Here is a 13,184-nt window from a genome sequence, read left to right on the forward strand (position 1 = left end):
GGTATATTAACGGCCACCAAAGTATAATTCGCGAGCTATTTAGGGTTAATTGTTTTCATCCATCTGCGAACACGATGGCATCTGCGATCCCTCGCTCTACCCCTCGCTATCGCGTGAAGGGTCTGCTTTATGCGTTCCGCACAGTAACCCTGCTGCGAGGCTCCGGCGAACAGTTCATGAGCATGCTCACTAGCGCACCTGATCCTGAAAATGTCAGAAATGGATTCAGCATAAAGCCTTTCCAGAACTGTCCACATCTGTATATATATATATATATATATATATATATATATATATATATATATATATATCTCTATAAGGCTATAATGCTAATCAACTCATCTTATTCTAACTGTGTAAATGTCCCAACATAAGTATGTTAGCGTCCAGCAGTCTCTGTGTTCTGGAGACCCTACTATACATTTCTATCAGAACACTTTGGGGTCTCAATGTCTCAGGTCCACATTACTGCAAGTAGACTATGAGAGGGATAGACATCTGACATAGTTATCCCCCCACCCCTTAGTTCCCAGCAGAGTGAAGAACCTCCAGGTGAGCGGGGACGGCAGCAGTCTGCAGGTCAGCTGGACTGCGGGGCAGGGGGACGTGGACGGCTTCACGGTGTTCCTGCACCGTGGGGGGCGGCAGCTGGACGTCCGCTCCGTCCTCCGACAGCAACACCAGCTGAGCTTCGGCTCGCTGCAGCCGGGGCAGAAATACAGCCTGACGGTGCAGAGCGTGAGCGGAGCACTGGTCAACAACTGCAGCGCGGAGGGGCGCACAGGTACCCAGCATGCACTGCTCTCACAGGTGTCCAGAATGCACTGCTCTCACAGGTACCCAGAATACACTGCTCTCACAGTCTGCAGTTCCCTTTAGTGTTTAATGGGGGTGGTGGTGTCCCTGCAGTGTAATGTCTCTGTGTGTCTCTGCAGTTTAATGTCTCTTCGTGTCTCTCAGTGTAATGTCTCTGTGTGTCTTTCAGTGTAATGTCTCTGTGTGTCTCTGCAGTGTAATGTCTCTGTGTGTCTCTGCAGTGTAATATCTCTGTGTGTCTCTGCAGTTTAATGTCTCTGTGTGTCTCTCAATGTAATGTCTCTGTGTGTCTCAGTGTAATGTGTCTGTGTGTCTCAGTGTAATGTCTCTATGTGTCTCTGCGTGTCTCTGCAGTGTAATGTCTCTGTGTGTCTCTCAGTGTAATGTGTCTGTGTGTGTCTCTCAGTGTAATGTCTCTGTGTTTCTCTCAGTGTAATGTCTCTCAGTGTGAAGTCTCTGTGTGTCTCTCAGTGTAATGTCTCTGTGTGTCTCTCAATCTAATGTCTCTGTGTGTCTCAGTGTAATGTGTCTGTGTCTCTCAGTTTAATGTGTCTGTGTGTCTCTCAGTGTAATGTCTCTGTGTGTCTCTCAGTGTGATGTCTCTGTGTTTCCCTCAGTGTAATGTCTCTGTGTGTCTCTCAGTGTAATGTCTCTGTGTGTCTCTCAGTGTAATGTCTCTGTGTTTCCCTCAGTGTAATGTCTCTTTGTGTCTCTCAGTGTGATGTCTCTGTGTGTCTCTCAGTTTAATGTGTCTGTGTGTCTCTCAGTGTAATGTCTCTGTGTGTCTCAGTGTAATGTCTCTGTGTGTCTCAGTGTAATGTCTCTGTGTGTCTCTCAGTGTAATGTCTCTGTGTGTCTCTCAGTGTAATGTCTCTGTGTAATGTCTCTGTGTAATCTCTCTCAGTGCCGGCGGCGGTGACAGCCCTGCAGGTGGAGGTGCTGCTGCCCCCCTGCAGTATAATGGGGGTCTCTCTGTAATGGGGGTCTCTCTGTGTGTCTCTCAGTATAATGGGGATCTCTGTAATGGGGGTCTCTCTGTGTGTCTCTCAGTATAATGGGGATCTCTGTAATGGGGGTCTCTCTGTGTGTCTCTCAGTATAATGGGGATCTCTGTAATGGGGGTCTTTCTGTGTGTCTCAGTATAATGGGGGTCTCTCTGTAATGGGGGTCTCTCTGTGTGTCTCTCAGTGCCGGCGGAGGTGACGGCCCTCCAGGTGGAGGGGCTGCCGCCCACCCGCAGCCTGCAGGTGAGCTGGCAGGAAGCTCTTGGTGTTTCTGACGGCTACTTCCTGCAGCTCCAGGACCAGCGAGGCTGTCTGCTGGCCAACTCCTCTCAGCCCTCTGGAAGAAGCAGGATCACCTTCCACAGCCTCGTCCCGGGGAAGAAGTACCGGGTCCTGGTGCAGACCACCAGCTGGGGGATGCTCAGCGCGGGGGTCAGCATCGAGGCTCGCACGCGTAAGACTTCTTGTTTCCAACGCAGTGACCTGAAGAGACCTGTAGATCTGATGAGTCTTCAGTCATTAAGCCTGTAGACCTGAAGAGACCTCTAGACCTGATGAGTCTTCAGTCATTAACCCTGTAGACCTGAAGAGACCTGTAGACCTGAAGAGACCTGTAGATCCGAAGAGACCTGTAGACCTGAAGAGACCTGTAGACCTGAAGAGACCTGTAGATCTGATGAGTCTTCAGTCATTAACCCTGTAGACCTGAAGAGACCTGTAGATCTGATGAGTCTTCAGTCATTAACCCTGTAGACCTGAAGAGACCTGTAGACCTGAAGAGACCTGTAGATCTGAGGATTCTTCAGTCATTAACCCTGTAGACCTGAAGAGACCTGAAGAGACCTGTAGATCTGAAGAGACCTGTAGACCTGAAGAGACCTGTAGACCTGAAGAGACCTGTAGATCTGATGAGTCTTCAGTCATTAAGCCTGTAGACCTGAAGAGACCTCTAGACCTGAAGAGACCTGTAGATCTGAAGAGACCTGTAGATCTGAAGAGACCTGTAGACCTCAAGAGACCTGTAGATCTGATGAGTCTTCAGTCATTAAGCCTGTAGACCTGAAGAGACCTCTAGACATGATGAGTCTTCAGTCATTAACCCTGTAGACCTGAAGAGACCTGTAGATCTGAAGAGACCTGTAGACCTGAAGATACCTGTAAACCTGAAGAGACCTGTAGACCTGAAGAGACCTGTATACCTGAAGAGACCTGTAGATCTGATGAGACCTGTAGACCTGAAGAGACCTGTAGACCTGAAGAGACCTCTAGACATGATGAGTCTTCAGTCATTAACCCTGTAGACCTGAAGATACCTGTAAACCTGAAGAGACCTGTAGACCTGAAGAGACCTGTATACCTGAAGAGACCTGTAGATCTGATGAGACATCTAGATCTGAAGCTTCTTCAGTTTTTTTTTTCACAGTTTGGATGATCAGTTGTTGCAGAGAGAGAGAGCTTGGATGATCAGTTGTTGTAGAGAGAGAGAGTTTGGATGATCAGTTGCTGCAGAGAGAGAGAGCTTGGATGATCAGTTGTTGTAGAGAGAGAGAGTTTGGATGATCAGTTGCTGCAGAGAGAGAGAGAGCTTGGATGATCAGTTGCTGCAGAGAGAGAGAGCTTGGATGATCAGTTGCTGCAGAGAGAGAGAGTTTGGATGATCAGTTGTTGTAGAGAGAGAGAGAGTTTGGATGATCAGTTGCTGCAGAGAGAGAGAGAGAGAGTTTGGATGATCAGTTGCTGCAGAGAGAGAGAGAGTTTGGATGATCAGTTGCTGCAGAGAGAGAGAGAGAGAGCTTGGATGATCAGTTGCTGCAGAGAGAGAGAGAGAGTTTGGATGATCAGTTGCCGCAGAGAGAGAGAGAGCTTGGATGATCAGTTGCTGCAGAGAGAGAGAGAGAGAGTTTGGATGATCAGTTGCTGCAGAGAGAGAGAGTGATTTTGTTCCAACATGTATCTGTTTCCTCTCAGGCCCAGCCTCCGTCACCGATCTGTCCATCAGCGCCAACACCACCTCCGGCCTGGCCTTCCTCTGGTCTCTGCCTGACGGGGAGTTTGACGGGTACGAGATCTTTCTGTATAAGAGTGACGATTCGCTACAGGAGAGAAGAGGCGGGCCCTCCAGCATCCAGCAGGTCTCCTTCCAGGGGCTCAGACCTGGAGCCCCTTACCGGCTGGTGGTGGTGACGCACAGCGGAGCGCAAAGCAACCAATCAGCTGTGTGGGCCCGGACAGGTTATTATTATTATTATATTATTATTATATTATATACATTTTTTTATTTTTATTATCACAACTATTTAGGTAATATTTGAACTCTATTAGTCTGCTGTTGTTGTTTATTGAGATATATATATAAAACGAATCAGCTGTGTTGGCCCGAACAGGTTATTATTATTATCTCAATTATTTCGGTGATATAAGAACTGTATTAGTTTGTTGTTGTTGTATATTGAGAGAGTTGCAGTGTTTTCAGTGTGCCCTCAGATAAGATAAGAAGTACTTTATTGATCCCAATTTGGGAAACGTTTGCATTGCAGCGGCATAAAAAGACAAGGCGTTGTACAGTACAAATTAAAAGACTAGAAATAAACAATCCAAAATGTAATTTTAATCCAGGGGTATCTTCTCTTGTCGTTGCTGCTATATTGTACTGCCATGTGGTAAATACCAACCCAGTCTCACATCTAAACGTGTAGTAACTACGTTGGTCCACAACTTGGGACGTAGTATTTCTACAAAAACGCCCCAATGGCTGGCGTCTATGTCACGTGATCTTCAAATTTGTCCCTGCAGAAAAAAAAAAACATGGCCAACCTTCGTTTTATTCTCGGTGGAAAATGCCTATTTTAAGGGAATAGGGGGAATGCTCCGGTTTTGGGACAAAATTAACACGGGATCACTCCGGTCATTGTACGTACTTCGTCTCACTGGGATATTAACGGTCAGATTGAATACAACATCGACCCAATTTCTCCGGTCAATGACGGGAGAGTTTTGAAAGTGACAAAACACTCTTCCACACATTTAAAAACACTTAAACAATTAAACAATGTTTACCCAGGATTCAGGCACCTTCCCTGGCTTGTAAAATGCAGTGATGCGCCTTGGAGGTATCATACTATTTAAAAGATGTATACCCGGGATTCAATCACTTTTCCTGGCTTGTAAAGTGCTGTGAAGCAGCCTTTTCTCTGGGTGCAGTCTGAGTGCAAGAGCTATGTGCTGCGATGAGCTCTCTGGGTGCGCTCTGCGGGGTCTCGCAGCCCGCTCCTCTCTGGCTGCGCTCGATGCCTTTATTCACAGCACTTTCCCCAGGCTTCAGAGACTTATTGCTGGGTAGAAAAGCCATGTGCATCACCCTGGATCTCTGCATGTGTGTGTGCCTGTGAGTCTGAGACCCTAACAGCAGCGACTCTGCTGTTTTTTCCTCCTTGTCCATTTCGTGAGTCAAATGTTAATGAAATGGACAGACTTCCGTCCACATCAGCGGCTGTTGGATTAAAACAGTGTAATGCACTTTTAACACTCATGTACCCAGGATTCCAGCTCCTTTCCTGGGTTATAAGGTGAGGTGACGCAGCCTGTCCTCTGGGTGCGCTCTGTGGGGTCCCACAGCCCGCTTCTCCAGGGTGCTGCAGAGTCATTTTCAGGCTCGTCTCCACAGTTGTCCCCCTAAAAAATATTTTTAATCATTATTTTTGCATTTAAATTATTTATTTTATCATTAATATGGTCCCCTAACATAATGCACATAGTCTGGAGCTCACTGGGGTTCTGCATATGCTTTAATCAGGCGTTTTAACACTTTTTTCCATGAAAATGATTTTTATTCACTCTCATGGGGCTATATAAATCGAATCCCTCGTAATTCGGAGCACAATTGTACCTTTTACTTTTTATATGTATTTGTATTATATATGTTTGGGCTATAAAAGTGACATTTTTGGGTGACTTTGTCAGTTTATGAAGCTTATCCCACAAATCCTGGAAGTTCCAGGCCAAATTTGGGAGCTCATAGGCAGCCTGCCATGCGCCCCCACCCATGGAAAGAAGAAATAATGAAAGAAAACGGTAAATTATATCTTAAAATAATCAAAGATTACGTTTTTTTAAAAATGTGCCAACGGAGGAGGGGCTCAACAAAGCTCAACCCTTTGGCGCTTCGGCCCCCGGACACTTTTCCACTCCCCCGTTGCAACTTACAACAGAGAGGGGAATCCAAGCCTCCCCTACTCTGTCAAAAAAAAATCATTTTCAGACTATTGTCCGCACAAAATCGGAAACCCAGTTTTTGAGAGGACTCAGAAAAAAAACGGCTGTGTAACTCCATGTGCACTCTGATACATTTGTTGCACGGAGACCCCCCAGCATGGTTCTTACCAAACTTTAAGTTTTTGAACTGGTGTCTGGAGGAATGCAAGGGGAGTTTGAGGGCACTCTCCCTGCATTGCGAGGCACTATTTTTGGATACATTTTAACACTTTTAGCCCTTTTTTATGGTTCTCCAAAAAGTTAACTCAGACTTTTTCTCTGAGTCTGGAGGAATGCAAGGGGAGTTATCAGGGGACTCTCCCTGCATTATGAGGCACTATTTTTGGATACTTTTTTTCATTTTCACCCCTTTTCTATGGATCTCCAAAAAGTTAACTTAGACTTTTTTCTGATTTCTCACAAAAAATCTACTATACAAGACTAAATGACTTCATCACCAAACATAACATACTCTATGAACAACAATAGGGTTTCAGAGCAAACAGAACTACATAATTTGCAGTTATATAATTTATGGAACACATTTCTAAGGCAATAGAAAAGAGAGAATATGCAATACGGATATTTCTGGACCTTAAAAAAGTATTTGACACGGTTGACCATGAATTATTAATTAAAAACTTACAGAGATATGGCATTAGAGGTGTTGCACTATTATGGCTATCCAGCTACCTACATAACAGGGAACAGTACGTTGAACTACAAAGCCATAAATCACAACTACTGCAGGTTACATGTGGGGTGCCGCGGGGCTCAGACTTGGGGCCATTACTATTTATTCTGTACATTCAAAATATATGTGAAGTATCAAAAACTATTAAAACCATTCTTTTTGCAGACGACACAAGTCTACTCTGCTGTGGGGACGATTTAGAACAGCTATTGGTCACAATGGAGAAGGAACTGAGCACGATGAAGATCTGGTTTGACCAAAATAAATTAACATTGAACGCAAGCAAAACCAAACTGATAATATTTGGGAATCGATCGACCAATACAGACAAGAAACTCACTATAAATGGCGTCCAATTAGAAAGAGTATCGGAAATAAAATTCCTTGGAGTAATCATAGACAATAAATTAAGTTGGAAACCACATGTAAGCTATATCAAAGCAAAATATCCAAATCAATAGCAATTCTGAATAAAGCCAAATACCTAATTAATCAAGCTTCCTTGCTGATGCTGTACTGCTCCTTCATACTTCCATACATGATGTATTTTGTGGAAGTTTGGGGGAACACATATAAAACAAATACACATCCTATCTTCATCCTGCAAAAAAGAGCCATACGAGTTATACATAAAACTACGTACAGAGAACAGACAAATAAATTGTTCATCAGACTAAAAACACTAAAACTACAAGACCTGGTTGACGATAAAACTATTCAAATTATGTTCAAAGCCGCAAATCAACAATTACCTCATAATATCCAGGGACGTTTCACACGGAGAGAAAGCATGCACATGTTGAGAAATGCCGAACTTCATTGCGTCTCATCAAAAGGTGTTGGTCTGTGGAATAACTGTAAAATCCCATTTGTTGTTATTTCTTATAATTGTAAAAGTAATTTCTTTCTGATTGTTTTGTCAAAAAGCAAACAAATTAACAAGACCAACATGTCGCTGATGACAATGACCTAATATGTTATTTATAAGAAAAATATATGCTGGACGGGGTAGGACCAGAAAAGTTTTTTTAAGCTTCTTCCTGTTGAACATGACAGAGACTATTTGAGAATTATTATTGTTTTTTTGTTTTATCTTTTTTGTTATTATTATTCATTTTTTTACTTTGTTATAATTATTAATTTGAGTGAGAAAGAAAAAGGGAAAAAATAGAGTATATATATATATATATATATTATTGTTGTATGTTCTTGTTTCTGACATGTTCAATAAACTGACTAAACCAAACAGCCCTCCCTCTGTCATGACGCCTTCATGGATGTTAGGTAGCGCAACAAATACAACTACACACTTTCTATACACAATACTCCCGTGATTGGTGGTAAACAAAACTGATACCAGCATCAAAGTTCCGAGCTGTTGAGCATCGTAGTTGGCAACAATCAAGGTATAAGAGCAATAAACTGTGCAAGAATCTGAAATCACGTATACGCAATCAAGCGTTGTCCTTCCCCACTTCCACGTAGTTCCATGAACGCAGCATAGTATTGGCTTGGTTTTTGCGATCAGAATCAGATTACCTTTATTAGTCCCACAGGGGATACATTTACATTGTTACATCAGTAACTGTAAGTAATGTTACCTAAAGCATGCATACAAAAAGTATTAAAGATTAAAAAAAGAAATTATATATATTTTTAAAGTTACACATTTTACATAATACACACCCTTTGACAGCGCTGCGGATTTAGCAGCCAGGTATATATTGCACAGTTTTTAACGGCATATATATATATTGCACATACTGCAAATATTGCACATAGTTGGTATTTATCAACAAGAGGTGTTATAGTCTGTGTTGTTTTGTGCGGGGTCTACTAGGGGCTGTGCTGGTTGTATAGTCTGACCGCTGCAGGAAGGAAGGATCTGCGGTATCTCTCTGTGAGACAGCGGGGGATGGCGTCAGGTCCACCAGAACAACCTGCTGGCTCGTTGTGGATACGTAATTTCACATTCGAACACAGTTTATTTGTACTTGATTGTTGCCAACTACGATGCTCAACAGCTCGCTTAACGGAACTTTGACGCTGGTCTCAGTTTTCTAACATCCATGAAGGCAACATGACAGAGGGAGGCCTGTCACTCAGAATGCCAAACTACTCTTTGCTAAGCCCCGCCCCCCCAAGCAATATCAGGGCCAAAAGTTTGAAAGCGAAAAAAAAAAGATCTGAAAGTGAAAAACGATCTGAAGGTGAAAAGCAATGTGAATTCTGAAAAAACAAGATTTGAAACTGAAAAAATAATACTTCTGAATCCGAAAACGAAAAAACTGTGCTGAAAAAAATAAGGATTCAAATATCAAAATATGTATAAAAGTGAAATCTGAAAATAAATATATTATTCAAAAAAATTGCTGAACTGAATCAAAATAATATTCAACCTGAAAAATTATTTCAAATACTTTTTTTAAATTTTGAATACATCATTGTATTTTTCAAAGTTCAGGATAGAGAGAGGCACACAGTACAAACAAACACATACAAAAACTAACAGGGGTTTCAGGGACGGGCAGTGACAGTCGGTCCGTTCCTCTATATGTCTGTCGGTCTCAAGTCTAAAGGGTGCAATAGCGATTTTCATCCAATATGCATAAACAGCGGACACTGTTTATACGCAGCCCTCAAACCACAGATAGCCAGATAACTTATCTAACAGTTAGAACCTACATACGAAACACAACCTTTATAGTCAGAAAAAAGTGTGGTTATTTTCTGATATTTTACACATATGATATTATGAATACTGTGGTGTGATTCTAAGTGCATGTGAGTGAATATTGGCATGCATACATTTTGTTTATTCATTGTCTCAATGCGCTCATACATCTTAAAGTTATCACCAAAAATGTTAAGAATGTTTTTAGAGAACTTTATCCTACCTTTCAGAAGAAGATTCTGGGAACCAAAATAAAACGTCCCGCTGAAAACGTTTTAAGAACAGTAGGGCATAATGTTCTAACAATGTTATCAACAAATCTTAAGAAGTTTATCAAAAACATCTTAACAAGGTTATCACCAAACATTTCCAGAATGTTTTTAAAGAACGTTATCCTACCTTTCAGAAGAACATAAAATTAAAATAAAACGTCCCACTAAAAACCTTCCTAGAACAACGAATGGTAACAAACATTTCTAGCTGGGAACTCACACATGCCACCGCCAACATGCAATATCTGCTTACAGCTTATCATGAATTACCTGCTTGTTTGTTTTTTTCAAAAGGAAATTATGTTGACATCAGATTTTTTTAAAACATCCTTTTCAAACAAATGCAACAAGTTTGTTTTTTAAAGCGTTCTAGAAATAAATCTGACGTTGACCATGACCGTGTCAATATTTGCCATCACAGGAATGTTTTGTAAAAAAAGAATAACATCCTGAAAACATTTTCAGAATGTTGCTTGGAGAATGTTCTTCATTTGTTATCATGTAACATTGAGGGAACGTTTTATAATGAACATATTTAATGTGTTACCCAACAACGTCTAAAACACGTCCTTAGAATGTTGCAGGCAAAACTTTCCACCTTTGTTAACATATCACATTAAAGGAACATTTTATAAAACTCTTTCTGTCATCTCAGGCCTCAATAACATCCTCAGAACGTCTTCTGAATGTTGCAGTTAAAACGTTATGTCTTAGTTAACCTTAAACCTTATACAGATGTAGCGCTTCATTTCAGACAGTTTGAAACGCGAGGGCCGTGATTGGTACGTGATCTGCCCTCGCTCAAGGGAAAACCTCCAGCTTGACTTGAGACCGCCCCCGTGATAGATAAATGTAATTATAATGAAGCCAGCTGCAATGGATCATTGATCCACCAGGGGGTGCAGTGGGGTTCCACACTGGAGCTCATGTGAAATAAAGTCAGATACAGTATGCTGGATGTTAAGCGGAACTTTGTTAAGATTCATATGTCACGGATATCATACTCTGTGCTAAATAAGACACATGTAATCATTTACAAAACATCACCATGTTGTTATTTCACAAAATAATGTTGTTTAGTCGAAAAAAACGAACGGGAGGAAATGCAGCCCGGCTCTCGATTTTTAATCCTAATTTAATCATCATCTTCACCACGATCATTTATGTTTATGTTCGCCGAATTGACATGAAATCACAGACACATATGAATATACTGTATTCAATTTAATTAAAACGTCATTAACGTGCCTAAACTCAGTAATTCACCAAAAATATTTATATTTTAATGGAGCCTCGTCGGCAGATCAGGATCCCAAAGCGTGGCGGAGGGATCCTCATCTGGATGAAGGGTGTTATTTTCCCCATAAGGAACAAGTCGCTGCAAATTATCCCGCTTATTACACGGCCACATTCTCAACAAAGTAACGACATGACTCCAAATATTAATTGAAATACTTTTATGGATTTAGAAAATGTTTTTATTGATTTAAAAAATAGTTGTATGTATTGATTTAAATTGACATGCATCCGCTAAGAAAAATAGTCCGTTGTTACCGTTTTTTAAACAGTCTGAATGAAACGGCAGCTCTCAGCTGTGTATTTACACAACTAATGGCCCATCAACCACAGCTCTCTCCCCCCCTGCCCCCCTGATCTTTCTTTTCCAGCAGCTAAATAAACTGTAGGTTACTCTGAGTTACAAGCTTACAGTTAGTGATGTAACAACACCATAAAAGCTGGTGGGTTGAAAGCAATACGGGAGGTAAAAATAACTAGAATAATTGTGACTTATTTATTGTGGCTTTTATGTTTTTAGGTATAAAATGTTATGTAATTCAGGCTTATAGTTCACCCTTCTCTAAAAGCCTTCAACAATGACAATATTCATTGTAATTTAATAACTCCTTCCAACACACATTGTAAAAAATAGCCTACTGTAAGTTAAGAAATCATTCCAATATGTACATCTTCTGATGTAACAACAATAACATTATAAATAGTAACATAGCTGAACATGGTATTGCACATTTAGCTTTGAGTGTTACTGACCTGAGATGTTTTTATTACATGAATTAAGGTGACTGAGGCTTTTTAACATAGACAGAGCACAACTGAAACATAACATCTGAAACGATGTCACAACATAATACACTTTTTGGGGATGCAGCTTGGGATGTGAGGAGTGAGGGACACGGCTTAGAACAGGCGTGTCGCCTACTGTCCTGCCAGTGTTGGCAGGACAGTAGAGTGTGTGCACCAGTCTGCCTTGATCTATGAATTCATGTCCGTGACACTCACTGCTGCCCACAGCTGTTTTATAGAAGGAAAACCTCCTTCACTTCATGAAAGTGTTTTAACCACACACACCTCTACACACACACACACACACACACACACACACACACACACACACACACACACACACACACACACACACACACACACACACACACACACACACACACACACACACACACACACACACACACACACACACACACACACACAAACACACACACACACACAATTGACATGAAATCACTGACAAATATGAATATACTGTATTCAACTTCATTAAAACGTTATTAACGTGCCTAAACTCAGTAATTCACTAAAAATATTTATATTTTAATGGAGCCTCGTCGGCAGATCAGGATCCCATCCCAACGCGTAGCGGAGGGATCTTGTCACGTCTAATAAACTTATCGTGAAAGTTTATTCTTTATGTTAGCTTTGTCATGTCCCTTTGTCCTGTGCTTTATGTTTATTCCCTTAATTAATTCTCCCTCTCATTTCAGGCCTCCACGCTCCCCGCCCCCTTCTGTCCACTGCGTCCTTGATTATTTTCCCCGCCCTGATTGTTTCCACCTGTGTCCCCTTTACCTGTGTATATATTGTGTTAGCTCCCTCCTGTTCATTATCAGTTTGTTGTCTCTCTATGACCTACGTTCCTGCTTACCTCACGGACTTCTCACAGATCTATGTTATTGATCACTGTTCTAGTTTTCCTCGAAAGAGTGTTTTTGTTTTCCTTGTTTTGATTACTGTGCAAATCCCAGTAAAGTCTTTATTTTGAAACACTATCCGAGTCTGACTCGGAAGGCTGTCGGCCGTTCATCGTGCAGTGTGAGCTACACTATCACCACCAACCGGCTGCTTTTCCCACGGACAATTCCAAAGTGGCTTTCATGATCTCCCATCTCTCCGGCCGAGAAGCAGCGTGGGCTACGGCAGAGTGGTCCCGAGGCTCCCCCATCTGCGGGTCTCTGGAAAACTTCATAGACACTATGAGAAAGATCTTCGATCAAACTACGCCGGGCAGGGAAGCAGCTCGGGCTCTGATCAAGCTGCGACAACATCAGCGGAGTGTGACTGACTACGCCATCGAGTTCCGGACTATGGCAGCCGACAGCGGCTGGAACTCCGCTGCATTGTTTGACGCTTTCGTCAGCGGTCTCTCGGATCCCCTACAA

At 41.9% G+C, this 13,184-nt stretch overlaps 1 protein-coding gene across 3 annotated transcripts in view; it reads left to right on the forward strand.

The window, feature by feature from the left end:
• Window positions 1–13,184, forward strand: part of LOC307041308 (receptor-type tyrosine-protein phosphatase beta-like) — a 109,738-nt gene that overhangs the window by 15,464 nt on the left and 81,090 nt on the right. For all 3 annotated transcript variants that reach the window (XM_079684623.1, XM_079684624.1, XM_079684625.1), the window contains exons 9-11: window positions 527–784; window positions 2,005–2,274; window positions 3,789–4,052. In XM_079684623.1, the coding sequence (XP_079540749.1) occupies window positions 527–784; window positions 2,005–2,274; window positions 3,789–4,052 (792 nt within the window). The remainder of the gene's footprint in view (window positions 1–526; window positions 785–2,004; window positions 2,275–3,788; window positions 4,053–13,184) is intronic.

The sequence above is a fragment of the Notothenia rossii genome, assembly GCF_949606895.1.
Source record: "Notothenia rossii genome assembly, chromosome: 5".
In the NCBI taxonomy this organism is placed as follows: domain Eukaryota; kingdom Metazoa; phylum Chordata; class Actinopteri; order Perciformes; family Nototheniidae; genus Notothenia; species Notothenia rossii.